Here is a 15380-nt window from a genome sequence, read left to right on the forward strand (position 1 = left end):
ATTAATTAGTCATGTAGGATATCGCACTGACGATGGAGGCAGTCAGGACCTCTGAAACGTCAATCAATTTGTACGAGATCACACGGCCGCTACACCCAAGGAGAAAAGCCATCTTCGTACTTTCCGCCGTGAAAACATGAAATTTAATTAAATATGGCAAATATATTCCACAGGTACGTGTTTATACATATTATATAAATATTTTCGAAATGAGGATTGCATAATTTCACGTGCAACATTATCTTGTCTTCTCATACGATAAGGTAGAAACAGCTCTGTTTACCATAGGATGATGAATTGTTACATTTGGATATGCAAGTCGCTGGCTGGTAACTTATCTTCTTGTGACACTGAATATCACGATCCAGAAATTTGAGATATCACAAGTGTGTGACAAAGCAATTCCTTATCTTTCATTCCTACGTTCTTTGGTATAAATACATATTTATATATATATGATAAATCACGTATAAATCAAATACTGAGCACAAGTGGACAAACTTTTATCTTGGCTTCTGAAGCAATACAGCAGGCAAAGTCAAATATTCTTTAAATTATGTTAGTGACCGTGAAGGTGAAAGCAAGTTTCCTCCCAAATTCAGAGTTATTTCCTACGTTATATTAAATCTGAAGTTATTAAACAACACTAATTAACTGTTGAAGTCTTATAACATCAAATAAAATGGGTAACATTTATTAAATGTGTGAAGGCAAGGATTTGAAAGGAGCCACTCACGACCTATTTCAAGGCACTATAATACCATTTGTTTTGTTGAGACTGTGGGGAACCACAGAAAAATATCAGTCAGTAAAATCAATATTCAGCTGAGATTTCAACTGACTTTTGCCAAAATACAAATGTAAAATGTTATGTTTACACCAGTCTGCTTAATTTATGTTAGATAAATGTAGATCACAAATATATTTCCGTCTTTACTGAACAAACCGTCTATTCTCGTCAAGGTCTGTGCATCTGATGTACAGTCACGTTAATGATGAAGGCCATGACAAGGCAGCTTTCATTCGACTCTCCTTCTTATCTCATACGTTTGAATCTCACTGATTTCTCGCAGCTAACGCAGTAACGCAAGGACAGTCAGAGAGTTCAAGTGCAATTTCTTCAGACGGAGTTTCAGAGGTAATAATCATGTTCACTATTAGGCGCTTAAACACTGTTCATATTGTAAGGATGCTCAAACTAAGCAATATTAAATGGAAAGGACACGAAGCATGCTAAGGGAAGTGAAAAATGCATGATTTTGACACAAAACTAAAACTGAAGTGATAAAAACAATGTCATTTAAAAAACGAATCTTGTGATTAGTTGAGTTCAAGCTAAACGTAGTTCGGATAAGGAAGATTGTAAATACATACGTAATCTGAAAAGCGACTACTCAGAAGACAAGTCAATAACAGCGTAATGCATAAATATTGGGGGAATCTCCTTTTAAGATCTGAGCTATATAGAACTGGCTCAGGGTCATACTGCTTGGTGGAAATGGGTATCTGCGGTGTTCAATTACGGGGTTTTATTCGGGGGAGTATTCAGTTCCATCTCTATCACATTCTTCTTTGAGTGTCAAGCTGGTAGCTAACGTAGAGGAAAACCACAAGTATCTATTAGCACATCTCATTTCAGAGGAATGTTTCGACAGAGAAGCAACGTATCTCTACAATGAAGCGTTGAGCAGGTCGTGTTGCCGTGGTAACGGGAGCCAGTTCTGGGATAGGAGCGGCCATCTCCCAGGAACTCGTCAAGAAAGGGCTCAAAGTGGTCGGACTGGCGCGCAGAGTGGAGAGGGTTGAGGTAAACATTCTATATTAAGTTGCTATTGCGCGTATGTGGGCGTATAGGGAATTCAGTAATGAGTAACTTACAATTCAAGTCATGTACTCTGTTTCAATAGCGATGGCTACGAGGCTACAATTGAATGGACAAACAGCCAACATGAGTAAGATAAGTAGTGCATACAGAATGTTGATATTGAAACCCTCTTCAGAAATGTCAATGAGGAAATGGAAGGAAAATATTAAAACAGATCTCAGAGAAATAGGTTGTGAGGTAACTAACTCAGGAACATGTCCAATTGCAGACTTTTGTTCCGGAACAGTTTATCATTCAGGTTCTGCAACCAAAGAGTTATATTTATGAATCATAAAATTTTTAAAATCGAAGGCCCCTGAGATATTCTCACCTCAAATGAAACAGACCAAAGTGTTCTATCTATGGTAGCTGAAGACGATTTTCACACTGAAAAGCATATAAAGACTTCCAAAAATCATCAGTTTGAAGTAGCATCATTCGGCCCCTGCACAAAAGAATTGTACGCTACTATTGTGAATGATTTGTTTGTATTCACTATGTATTGGACATTAACACCTGATGACATAAATCATGACAATAAACTTATTAGGTGCATAAATACGTCCATACAATGTCAGCAATTGTTTGTTGTATTCTTATAGGATCTGAATAGTAATCTGAAGTCAGCACCAGGGACGCTCTATGCACTGAAATGCGATGTTACAAATGAATAAAACATTAAGGAAACTTTTAAGTGGGTGAAAGAGGATCTTGGAGGAGTTGACATTCTTATTAACAACGCAGGAGCAGACAGTAACAACAGTCTGCGTGGTATGCTTCATATTATTTTTCTTTACGTGTTCCATGATTTTCCTACTAGCCAACAGATGATGGGGACCAAATATCTTTACTGTAAAAGTATCTGTATCACGAATTTCATAATTCATTTTAATCCAGCGCAAAGGTTAAGAATGTGAGGAGCTTTATGTTTATCTTAATTTAATGCTCAGCTTTAACTTCAAAAACAGAATTAGCGCGTGAGTGCAAACAAATTCAAATTAGTTAATAAATAATTCTCTGGAAGTAAAGCCTTAAAATTTAACACCGCTAATACCAAAAGCCCACTATAGACATAATCTTCCGCTAGATTACATTATCAAAATTTTACACAAGATTCGTTTTTATATTATTCCCCTCTCTCCTTCCCACTTTTAAATGTTACTGTATTCTGAACACTTTTCCAAAATCCATAAACAGGTTACCATATGTTGTTATATGAATTATGATAAAAAGGCATATAGTACAACCAAGAAAGAGAAAAAAATGCACGCAGAATTTTGGAACAAAAACCCCCCAGGACAGCACCCTTGAGTAAGACAGAAGGAGAATAATTTTAAGCTACATCTTAGGTATGTCATGAGGGTAGACGGTGGAAGGAACTGACTCAGGATTGTGTAAAATTGCCAGATTTATTATTAGTGGTGCCAAAACTTTGGTTCTGTTGCCACAGAATTTATTAATGTGGAATTATATTTATGCGTATGTATACATTTATATAGAAGGCCCTGTAGACAGCTGGAGGAAGATCCTAAATCTTAACGTTCTTGGTCTCAGCATATGCACAAAAGAAGCAATTGAGTCCATGAACGAAAGAGGGGTGGCTGGCCATATTATTCATATCAATAGGTCAGTAACGCCAAAAATATATTCTTTTACATGTCTGTGTTATAAGGTGGCCCTTTCTGAGTGAAGAGAATATACGATGAGAAGCTTCATAATTTGTAAATTTCACCAGATATTATTGAATTATCAAATCTAGCAGGTTTACGAAGCAAACTTACCAGAGATATGACAGAGATAAATAATTTTAAATAGGAAACCTGATGGGAACAGACTCTTGGGAGATCTAATCACAGATGTGAGTATCCTAAAGACATAGAAATCAATAAATAAAAGAAGACACAAGGTGAGGACCAGATTCCAAGGCTTAGGAATGCCCAACAACAGACTTCTGGGGACATGGCATTTAAATTTTGGGTTCTATAAATAAGGATTTTTTTTTTGGATTAACTAAGTGACTTTAAACTTATCAAAAATTACTCTATACCAATGAGTTGCACATAATGTTCCAACATAAACTTTTTACTTAATTTAATGTACAGATTATAGAAATTAAGGGTTTGTTCCTTTGCAGTATTGCGGGACACATAGTTCCACCTCCCCAAGTCCCACTCTATATGTACTCTGCATCGAAACACGCCGTCACGGCACTAACTGAGGGGCTTCGTCGTGAACTGCTGAAGCAGAACTCAAGGATACGGGTTACTGTGAGTGTAAACCCTTATTACATATTTTATTTAATAATGCTCTCTCACCTACATATGTCATATAATGTCAGTTAGGAGGGTGACGGTGAATAACAAATAGAGAACGTCAGTGAACTAATTAGTGCTCCTGTTTACCGGAACATATTCACCATGTTAAGCATGGTTTTATTGTAAGTATTAATGAATTACTCTGAAAACATGTTTATTCCCAACATTGTAGAGTCTGAGTCCCGGATTAGTGAAGACTGAATTCGTGATTGCTTCTGGTTCAAAAGCTCTGAAACCGCAAGAATTATACAGTGGGCCCGCCCTGGAGAGTAAGGACATCGCTGATGCCGTGCTCTATGTACTGGGAACACCCCCTCATGTTCAGGTACTAGTCAGTTTGAAACAGTAACATTCTACTCAGGTATTTCAAACTGTGACATTTATTAGACACAAAAATTTAATCCTCCCTATGCTGGGATTATCAGCTGGATGCTATTCTTTTATTTTTATTTTTTAAAGTAATCTATAAATTAACTCAAATGGTACAGAATAATCCTCCAGTATTTGAAATAATCACATCTCTATAACCTATCATTCCTAATTAATATTTTATAATTAACTTCAGAACTTTAAATATGTCTCCGAAGTAGTCTGCTACAGATATTCCGATGGCTATCAAATGATATACAAAAATGTATCTAAACCATTTCTTGTCTATGAATACGTAAACAAACATGTGTTTTAAAAGAGATCATTAATGATAAGTTATTTTGATTACAGATCCTTGAACTGATTATCAAGCCTGTGGGAGAACTTGTTTAATTTTGGTGACATCATCTTGAAATTAGCACATTTTTTATACGTAAGCACAAAACAACTTTGTCGTGTAAAACTGTTTTCGATTTCCGCAAAATGTTCACTAATATTTAATACTACATTTATTTCCCAATAAGAAACACCAGCGTAATGCTTTTGGTAACATTCCGTATATATTAGGAGCAGCATGAAGTAATTTTACCAAAATCATTACCTTATTACAGCACAAATAATTTATAAGGAGATATAAGATATTTGTAGTTTACACACAGACGCAAACACACCACAAATCACAACTCTGGTATGGATCTTATATTTCTATATTTTATAAATATTTTCTATTTTCCAAACTCTTTTTCATATAAATAATTAATAATTCGAATGTCAATTAATTGTTTCACAGACTACAGAACGACTGATCTAAAAAATACAAAACAAGACGAACAACAAAAAGAAACAATCTACAAAAAATGAAAACTACAAAACAAACAAATCAAGGATAGTTGCATTAATAAATATACATTAGTTTTAAAGACGAAAATAGCCTGAAGATGATGCAGTTGCATTGAAACATGTTGTGAAATAAAATAATGAGTGCTAAAATTGTAACATCGTAATAGCGATGATAAGCACCAAATTTTAAAGTTTTAGCTTTAATAACACCAATTTTAACAACTAAGTTTGTGTATTGACGGAAATAAATAAATATATTACAGATATAAGATAATTATTCTAATTGTACTTTCCATATGTATTCACAGTGCCTGTAAACAAATTTGTAATTAATATAAATAACATTAAAGACTAGATTAAATGAACTTTTAATATAACTTTTATTATACCTATATGGGGGTTCCATAAACTAAGCCTAAAAACATTATGACGAGTTCAGAATAATCTTACACGTGCATAGGCATGTGTACGTGCACACACACATCTATGTGTTCTCAAGATGTTACAGCCCATGTTAAACTACACTGAAGTGAGCTTCATACAATTTTCTCGTATCGCAAATATAAACAGAATATACAAATAGAAAGGACTCCAAAATTTTGTATTTATATAAGCACCGTAACTTGTATTTATCCACCCATATTTCTTCAGTGTAATTGTGATCCCTGATAAAAGATAAACGTCCCATAGGCCAGACTGAATTATTATAACGGTCATACTTTGTCAAAAAATATTTTTCTAAGCAACCAAATGCTTTCTACTTCAACCAGTCATCTTTAATCATACTTGCACCTTTCTCAGCTATCATCAGTGTAACAGCGTAAGTGTTTGCATTTACATAAATAGGCATTATAGAGGCATCGACGACGCGCAGGTTTTTAAACCCGTGCACTTTCAAGTGCGGATCCACCACAGCTGAACGATCACTAGACGGACCCATTTTACATGAGCCACCATACCGTTGCGATGTTTCATTGTATATTCTCGACAAACAATTCCAATAACTGTCGGTGCCAAAATAAAAATGTGCGCATTCAGGCACGGGTGTTGTATCCAAAAAAATCCCCAAATTATTGAGTGCTTTTGTTTTTGATAATTTTTTTGCAATAAAATTATATCCGTCGATGAGGACATTGAGATCTTCTTCAGCTGAGAAAAAATTTGGATATATTAAAGGTGGGCTAAAAGGATCTGTGGTGTTGATGGTGATATATCCGTAGCTATTTGGACGAACATCGTATGGCTGCACAGATATTCTATTATAATATGAATAAGGAATAATGTGAGGCCATTCTTGGTCAGGCTTAGTTGCGTCAAGGAACGTAATTTTTGGAAGAAGGCCAAACTGAAGATCAGGCAAATCTTCAAATGGACTAGCATAACGAGAAGGGATATATGCTGTAACCTGATATGACCCTTCGGCAGATAGGGGTCCTTGGCGATTTTTATAATATTCAAGAATCCCTTGGAGAACATCTTCGTCACTTGGCATCATTGCCTGTGAATCTGGCAATATTAAGTCAATGCCACCACTTTTAATGCTGGTCTGAAAGTTGTAGCCCACATTCAAATCCTGCATCACTCGAATTCCAAGTGACCTTAGTGTTCTCTTAGGACCAATTCCAGAAAGCATGAGTAACTGTGGTGAATTGATTGCCCCACAGCTGATAATGACCTCTTTATTAGCAAAAACTTTTCCTTTCCTGTCTTTATTATGTTCCCAGACATACTCCACGCCCTTTGTTAGTTTGGTTACTGGATTAATTAAAACCTTTGTAACCCTGACATTTGTGATTACTTTGAGGTTTGATCTTACGTTTCTGACCGGCTTTATATACGCGTGATTAGAACTCTGTCGTGCACCATTTTTTTGGAAGAATTGTGCCCGCATCACACCAGTTTGATTCCTTCCGTTAAAGTCTACCTCCTGATAACCCACTTCCTGAAATGCTTCCAGTAATGGCTGCACATTCCTGTCCTGGTATGGGAACCAGCCAACATTTTGGGGACCTCCAATATTGTGGTATTCTGTGTCTTGAGCAATAGAAGGATCAGAGTTGTTTTCCCATTTCTTAAAATGTGGCAGAACATCTTTAAATGCCCAACCTGAATTCCCTAAATGAAGCAGAATGTAAAATGTTAATACCATGACTTTTAGTGTATTTCAGGATGCAGTTAAATGTTTCTTCGGAATAAGTTCATGCATGTCTCAGAAAATTACTGAATCTGTCCTCTGTTCTGAGTAGGAACATAAGCACTCTCTTCCAATAGTTGAGAAGACTATATCAATACGTCATCATATAAAGAAAACATCAAAATATACAAAGATGTGAAATTTGAGGTTTTCATGGCGACTACAATGATTATGCTTTTCTTCTGGGTTACGGCACCAGAACCCAGAAGAACAGCATCATCACGTACAAAGATTGCTCTTTTCTGGGTTGTAGTACCGTGTATTCTGGTAGACATTTACCAGTGTTTCAGAGATCCTGGCTGCCTCCATCATCAGGGTGACCACCCTGCAAAAACCTCTGAAACACTGGTAGACTTCTACCACACTACATGGTGATACAACCCAGAAAAGAGCAATCTTTGTACTCACCATCATGAGAACCTGAGATCATAATTTTGTAAATTTCTGTGGCAATGGCTGATTTATTATAAAAAACATATCAGACATTGTCAATTCTAGGAGGAGTATTTGATTTTCACAAAATGGAGAACGTGAATAAGATACAGAAGAATAAAAAAATAAACAAAAAGAAGGAAGAATATAGAAAAAAAGAAGGTAAAGGAAGAGGACATACAGGAAGAAGAAATATGTCTCACAGCGCAGAACGTACCCATTTTCTCCCACATGTCGAAGATGCGCCTATTTCCTCTGCTGTACATCATCTCGTTGTGCAGACTGCTCCCGCCCAATCCCTTGCCGGTCGTAAAGGCGCACGATTTCCCGCCACAGAACCTGCTGTCTGGCACACTCTCATAATACCAATTCAGGTGGGAGTTTGTCGTGAACGGTTGGAATGCGGGTACGTCAGCCAAGTCGGGCTCCTCTCCACCTGCTTCCAAGAGCAGCACCTTCCAGTCTGTCACTTCAGACAACCTGCAGCAGGGTCAGAGGTGACTCTGAGGTACATTAACCTGTGCACATGATCGTACTGGAGGAGTGAAGACAAAGCTCCACACATGGATGGAAACTAATTGATTCTTAAATTATTTAACCCCTCTCTGTGACTGTTGTAGTCGAATATAATAAAAATAAATGTAATATAGGTCTATAGTGCTTTAAATTAAGTGATATTCTAGTGCCAGAACATAGTAAATTTCAATTAAAAATCAAAGTGTTGGTGACTTTTCACTTGCAGATATTCTTCAAGGCTGAATATGATGGGATAATGATCACGAGGATCAACAGGTAGGGATTTAGAAGAGCGTAGGAATGATAAATCTTAACATAAGTCTATTAATTAGAATTCATGCGGAGTGTCTGAGGAAAATAATTGCGACTCTCTATACTGGAGCTAACTTTGCAACATGAAGACTGTACGAGCTGTAAATGAAGGCAAACGAAACATGCAAATCAACAACCCCACGCGCTAAACATGGAACATACATTTTAAATCACTTACCTGTTGGCTAACACAGAACCTGCAGCACCCCCTCCAACAATTATGAAGTCATAGCGTTCTTCATTGGTGATTAATTGGGGTGAATGGAGATCAGAGGATGACTGATAGTTGAGGTTCAGGGGCAGAAAATTGGCTAGAAAACAGAGGATTATAGAACCAGTGCATTCTAGTGCTGCCATTGTGTAGCTTCAAGTACAGTATCTGTAAAGTAAAAAATTGTCATGCTATTATTATGTTTCTTAGTATATTTCAGGATACCCGTTCAACTCCAAAAATCATTAGTTTCAATGTAAATTGTGATGGACGCGGGCGAGATCAGTTATGACCCATCATGAGAAATATAAGACGTGATAGCTAATCATCTTGCGGGAATTCGAAAGAAGAAAGACTGGTACTTGATGAACTAAGAAGTTTCACGTTAGACCCAAATCTATTTGTACTCGAGTCTCTTCAGGTGTGAAAGATATTTACATTATATTTTTGTGCATATCATATAAATGCAATCCTCTCTCAGAATGAAAAAAGGTGAATGCTTACGTCGCCCAAAAATGCTCACAAGAGTCAAATATCTAAAAAGAGAAAGGCATTCTCCATATAGAATTACAAGTCTGGAATTCACACTGACTTTGTGTGGGTTGAAGAAAGTTGATTTAGTTATATGACTAACATGTGAAGAATATTATTTCTGATGCAGATCCATATTTATACAGCTGCTGCACAGGATGTAAACAATTTTACTCGCACGTGCAAAATATTCATCTGATGAGCCCTCACAGTGCTACTGAAGTGCACACAAACAGACAGACAGCATCCTTAAAATATCTTTATGAATGTAGTTTACAAGGAAATAAATTAAATAATAAATGAATTAGTGCAAAAATTAACTTCATGGAGCAAAGTCTCTGAGAATGTAATTGTCTCTCAGCTGGTCAAAAAACGTTGTAACCTTCATGAAACCTGAATATTCGATACTATGTTCAGAACGGGCCAACAAAAACCCTATCCTAAGCCAGATTAATCTATCTCACACCCTCATATCCTGTCTCTTTCAAATACATTTTAATACCATCCAAACAGCTACGTCTTGATAATTATAGTGTCCTTTTGCTTTCTCGTTTTCAAACTAAAATTTTATACACATTTCTTATTTCTTGTAAAAGGATGAATTTAAACACAACAGACTGCCGTATGCATGTCCTAAAGTTTCCCCTACCCATACGAGCAACACACACGCGCTTCATATGTTCACACACTGCACTATTTCACCTCTAGGTACACTGAATACTGCAACTCTGACTGCTGACTGCATCCGCCTTCTGCTATTAAATATTTCCACGCAAGTATTTTATACTTTGCAGCAAAGCAAATTCTGTGATAGTCGCTGACTCATCGATGCTTCCCAAATTGACACTTCCGTAAGATCAGTTTTTATCAGCGTAAGAATGTGTGTTGGGAAAGCCCTTTTGGTACAGCCAGCCGCCCAACAATGAATAACCATGCCATCGCTTCGTCATTCACAAAGTGGTTTTTGTCCGCAGTGGAACAAACATTATCATTAGCTATGCTTATGCGATTACAGGGATAATTCAATTACTTAGGAACATGATTATGGGCTTCATGTTAAGAGCAAAACCAAAATTCTAGGTTAAGTTTTTGTTTTCCAGTCATTGAGAGATAACGCGGAAGATTGTGGGTACGGAGAAACTGGTAACAAAGATCCCGTACGATGAATACGAACTTCCGCTGGAGGCAAATGACTCTCGATAAACGGCGGAAGGAGACGTGTCATAGCGGGAACCACAGAAGCAGATACAGTTAATGCCAAGGTCGAGTTCCTGAAAATCAGCGTTCACTCAACCAGAAGTGGCCAGACACTGTAGTCCACGCTGATCTGGCAAGTTCCCATTTTACCAGTCATCGTGTTTTTTCCCCCCACGTCTTCGTAATGTGCCGGAAGAAATAGGAGTGGAAACATAAAGTTGTCGAGCACAAGAAAGAGAGAAGAATGAAAGTGGGTTCGAGCCAAAAGGAGGAATATCCATGGAACTCGCCAAAACTTTACCATGGCCACAACACGTAAATCTTCTCGGCTCACTCACTTAGGAATTACAGCATTTTTAAGAATGGTTGATTGTCTTCGAAAGTCGCGGTCGAAAGGTTAGGACTCATGCTCCCTATTCGAAAGGTCGATCTGGAGTTTGTCCTGGACCTCATGGTTCCATAAAATACGAGATACTTCTTGATTATCTGTGTCAAGACAGACTCTTACTGTCAGATCCGAATGTAACATCTGCTCGTGTTGTTCTGTGGCAAGAACTCGCTAATTTTGCATTCAGTTGTTTGCACATGTGGGTCGAACCTGACTGAACAAACTATCTACTTCCGTCAAGGTATAAGCATCTGATACGAAGCTGTGTAATTCTGGAATGTCATGACAGTGCAGCTGTCTCCCCGATTATACTTGATATGGCATTATTTTAAACCCCATTGATTACACGGAGCTCGCACAGTCACACCGGAACTGATAGAGAGTGCAGGTGCAATCACCACAGTAGGTGTTTCGGAGGTAAGAAACATGTCAATCGTCAGATCCCGAAATAATATTAACATTTTTATGATAATCAAATGCAGGAAGAAGAGATGGATGTGACATGAAGCAGGCATAAGAGCAGTGAGAAATGCTTTCAGGATTTTGAATTGAAGCCCAAACTGGGAGACCCGGACATAGACTTACTAATAAAAATGATATGGTGGAAAGGGAGCTTGGTGATGTGAACTGGACTAGATCGGGGCAGGATTCAGAGACGGACTATGCTGAACACGTTAACAAACTTCGAGTTTGCATAAAAGGTAGTTAAATTTGTGTACCAGTTGAAAAATTACGAGGCTAACTCGAAAGATTCTGTTTGTTACATTATTATGAACAATGCTATTTAAAAACGAGGAATTTTTTGATTTATTCAGTTCAAGCTAAACGAAAGAAAGGTTCAAAAACGAAAATCTGGTAAGGAAGACAATAAACACCTTCAAAGACCTAGAAGAAGATGGGGAAAGAATAACATAGCTTATAATTATTAGGGAAATCAGTAATGAATATTCGAACTGGCTCAGGATCGTATAGATCGGTGGGTTTAGATATTTACGAAGTTGAAGTTTGGGTTTCCGTTAGCAGAAGTACTTAGTTCGTACTCAGCCTCTATCTAGATACGAAACTAGTAAGAAGCTACAAGTATATATTAACATATCCCATTTCAGAGGAAAATTTTAACAGACAAGCAAAGTATCTCTACAATGGAGCGTTGGGCAGGTCGTGTTGCCGTGGTAACGGGAGCCAGTGCTGGGATAGGAGAGGCCATCGCCCAGGAACTCGTCAAGAAAGGGCTCAAGGTGGTCGGACTGGCGCGCAGAGTGGACAGAGTCGAAGTAAGACTCACATTTAAAAGCAATTAGATTACGTAGAGTGCTCTCATTGTATAAAATGTTACCTTAACACAGTGACATCAATGTAGAACATAGACGTATTTTTATATATTTCCGGTTTAACAATGTTTATACATTTATATATAGGTTATAATCTCTTGGGTACTTTAACATTTTTTTTCGATGAATGTTGAGTTGGCCCATTGCATCAACCCCCACCCTGGACGACCGGGTAATTTGTTTTCAAGGTTTTATTCCTTTAGCCTTTGATAATCCAATATCTCACTACAAGGCAGTAGTTGCTACTTTTGGTCCGCCCCGGGTATTTTAATTCCCCGGTACTCACCATACCTGGTGAGCATTCCCCTATCCGCCACCTGGGGAGGCGCCCGATGGGAGAGTAGCAACTCCACACGGGATAGACACATTTACGTCGCCATAAAATATGAAAGAGATTGATTTATGATGTCGGATTGGTGTCTCGTAATTTTACAGGCTTTGAAAAATTCCCTCAAATCGGCAGCAGGGAAATTATACCCATTAAAGTGTGACGTAAGCAATGAGTCAGAGGTCAGGGAAGCCTTCAAGTGGATCAAGACCAACGTCGGGGGAGTGGATATCCTCGTCAACAACGCGGGAGTAGCATCCTTCAGTAGCCTCATAGGTATATACGCACTTATGAGTCCCTCTTAAAGAATGTGGGAAGAAATTTATTCTGACATCATTGTGGACCAAAATAGTTTATCCCAGTTCACTGCCACAAAGTAGTTCTTGCGTTTGGTGTGAGAAGGCTGTCATTCCACCGACTATGATCACCCCGAGTCTCTGAAGTTTGAGAAAAAGCAATAGCAGGCTGGACTGTTTGCCTATTCTCCCTAAGCCTTTATTTAAAATGGAGTTTTAAGAAGAATATTTGCCCATGCACGAAAACATAATTTTTTTCGAACTGTAGTAAATATGCAACTCTGTACAATCACAATTCTTCAGTATATTCAAGCAGAGACATGCTGGAACGCGCTAGAAGAAAGTGAGTTATACGCACATTAGGTAGTAGGCTGTACGTATGTACATACATGTTCGTCATAACTGGAGTACTGGTTTCAAGTATTCGTCAACAGAGTTCTTCTTTCTCTGCCGCTCTTTAGAATAGCTAAGTCGTTTTAGTAACTTCGTTCAAGTTTGGACAACTTAATTTTGTTAACAGATGGACCAACGGAGTTGTGGAGAAAAATCTTTGATCTCAACGTCCTGGGTCTCAGTGTGTGCACCAAAGAAGCGCTCCAGTCCATGAAGGAGAGTGGAGTGGACGACGGACACATCATCCACATCAACAGGTCAGTGAGCCTAAGAAACACGGACTTGATGGATGCCAAAATGTGGCTCGCGAATCTCTTCATGGCACAAATATATACTGGTTGGTGGGGTGGAGGTCGTCGGAAAATGAAACGATCTGTTGCGTAGACCTTCTGTAAACTTGTCTAAAACCATTAATAAACTTTTTCTTGTCCTGTATTCGGTTATGAAACAAAAAATAAATATTTCGAAGATCCTGCCCCTGGACGTCTTAAGCATTTTGTACAATTTTATTAAAATAACTTAATTTGTTGATTTTAGTATTCTGTACTGCAACGCCGCGAGTTATTGCAGGTAGATATGGATGCACTACGCTCATCCGCTGCCTGCCTATGAGTTTGCATGGTTTTACCACTCACAATACCACCATCGACACCTTCACCGCCGTGAAAACTTTAAATCGCACGTTATGTAATTTCGTCAATCAATCTGTGCTCAGAAAGCTCGGAGAAGCGAATTTATTGGAGAGAAATTTGCAAGAATGAAGTTTATGTTTTGGTACGCTTGTTACATTTCTCGATGGCTAGGTTTTGTGGAGTAACAAATCTTGGAATCGCTAACGTTAATACTTGGAATTTATTCTGTTACTGAAATGCCTATGTTTTATTGCTCATTACACAGCATAACTGGACACAGACCTCCCACGCACATAGGCTTACAAATGTATACTGCCTCCAAGCACGCCGTTACAGCGCTAGCTGAGGGTCTACGTCTTGAACTGGTGAAGCTGAACTCGAAGATTCGGGTCACTGTGAGTGTGATACAACGTGGATTTTCCATGATATATAATCTCTACTCTCGATACGGACTACAACTCAGATTTAAAAAAATAGATGAGTCTAATTAATTCTGACAGCGCTGTTATCATAAACATTATTATATTGGGCACTAACAACGGTCTTATAGTTGCCTTACTATCGTAGAATGATAGGGTTATATATTTCTGTGATATTTTCAGAGCGTGAGTCCTGGAGCTGTACTTACAGAAATAGCAGAGGCGTCGGTCTTCCCGGAAGAAATGATTGAACCTCCCGAAAAGAAGCCTTACCTTCAATCGAAGGACATCGCGGATGCCGTGATATACGTTCTGGGAACCCCTACACATGTCCAGGTGGGTACTTCACGTTTGAACTGAGCTGTACAAAGAATGTTACATTAACAGCCCTTGTATAGCATATTTGTCGTCTACATAATGCCTCCTGGCGCATATCTCATCTCTAAGAGTTATAGAAAAATAATTTGTGTTTTAAACAGAGGTTTTTTAAACGTTTCTGACTACTGTGTCACTTCGACCCAATGACTGCTAAATTTGAAACACAAAATTAAAGTAAGCTAATACTAGCAATTCTTTTTCTTGTGTTTCAGATCCACGAATTGATCGTAAAACCAGCTGGACAACAGTACTAAGAGAAAAGATACATTTTTATTGAACAGTAATTGAATATTTCGACACGGCAGTCATTTTAAGTAAAATACTGATGTGATGTTTAAAAACACTGTACTAGCTTCGAATAATGGATTAATAATAAACGAAATTTGTGGGTAAAAATATCTCAGGATTGGAACACATTCATATTCACATTCATA

At 37.9% G+C, this 15380-nt stretch overlaps 2 protein-coding genes and 1 pseudogene across 4 annotated transcripts; 2 read left to right on the forward strand and 1 right to left on the reverse strand.

The window, feature by feature from the left end:
• The first annotated feature begins 1643 nt into the window (after nt 1-1643).
• Nucleotides 1644-5753, forward strand: LOC110834651 (farnesol dehydrogenase-like; annotated as a pseudogene). Its single transcript, XR_015537227.1, has 7 exons — nt 1644-1807; nt 2467-2635; nt 3364-3490; nt 3999-4131; nt 4352-4504; nt 4900-4981; nt 5339-5753. The product of XR_015537227.1 is annotated as a farnesol dehydrogenase-like (transcript).
• On the reverse strand, nt 4542-11489 carry LOC110834634 (glucose dehydrogenase [FAD, quinone]). Its single transcript, XM_022074016.2, has 3 exons — nt 9021-11489; nt 8232-8494; nt 4542-7503 (listed from the first exon to the last, which is right to left on the reverse strand). Exons 1-3 carry the CDS (start codon nt 9197-9199, stop codon nt 6146-6148), a joined length of 1800 nt encoding a protein of 599 aa, XP_021929708.2. The 5' UTR covers nt 9200-11489; the 3' UTR covers nt 4542-6145.
• LOC110834650 (farnesol dehydrogenase-like) lies at nt 11477-15344 on the forward strand. Of its 2 annotated transcripts, none has more exons than XM_022074045.2 (7): nt 11477-11586; nt 12276-12443; nt 12936-13104; nt 13645-13774; nt 14415-14544; nt 14752-14904; nt 15159-15344. In XM_022074045.2, the coding sequence occupies exons 2-7, from the start codon at nt 12312-12314 to the stop codon at nt 15198-15200; spliced, it is 756 nt and encodes a 251-aa protein (XP_021929737.2). In that variant the 5' UTR covers nt 11477-11586; nt 12276-12311; the 3' UTR covers nt 15201-15344. The 2 variants fall into 2 exon arrangements, with proteins under 2 accessions (XP_021929737.2, XP_021929738.2); XM_022074046.2 differs by lacking the exon at nt 11477-11586 and adding an exon at nt 11755-11870.
• The last annotated feature ends 36 nt before the right edge of the window (nt 15345-15380 follow it).

The sequence above is a fragment of the Zootermopsis nevadensis genome, unplaced genomic scaffold (assembly GCF_977971745.1).
Source record: "Zootermopsis nevadensis isolate Lab colony 2312 unplaced genomic scaffold, Znev_1.0 Znev_ptg000027l, whole genome shotgun sequence".
Taxonomy (NCBI): Eukaryota; Metazoa; Arthropoda; class Insecta; order Blattodea; family Termopsidae; genus Zootermopsis; species Zootermopsis nevadensis.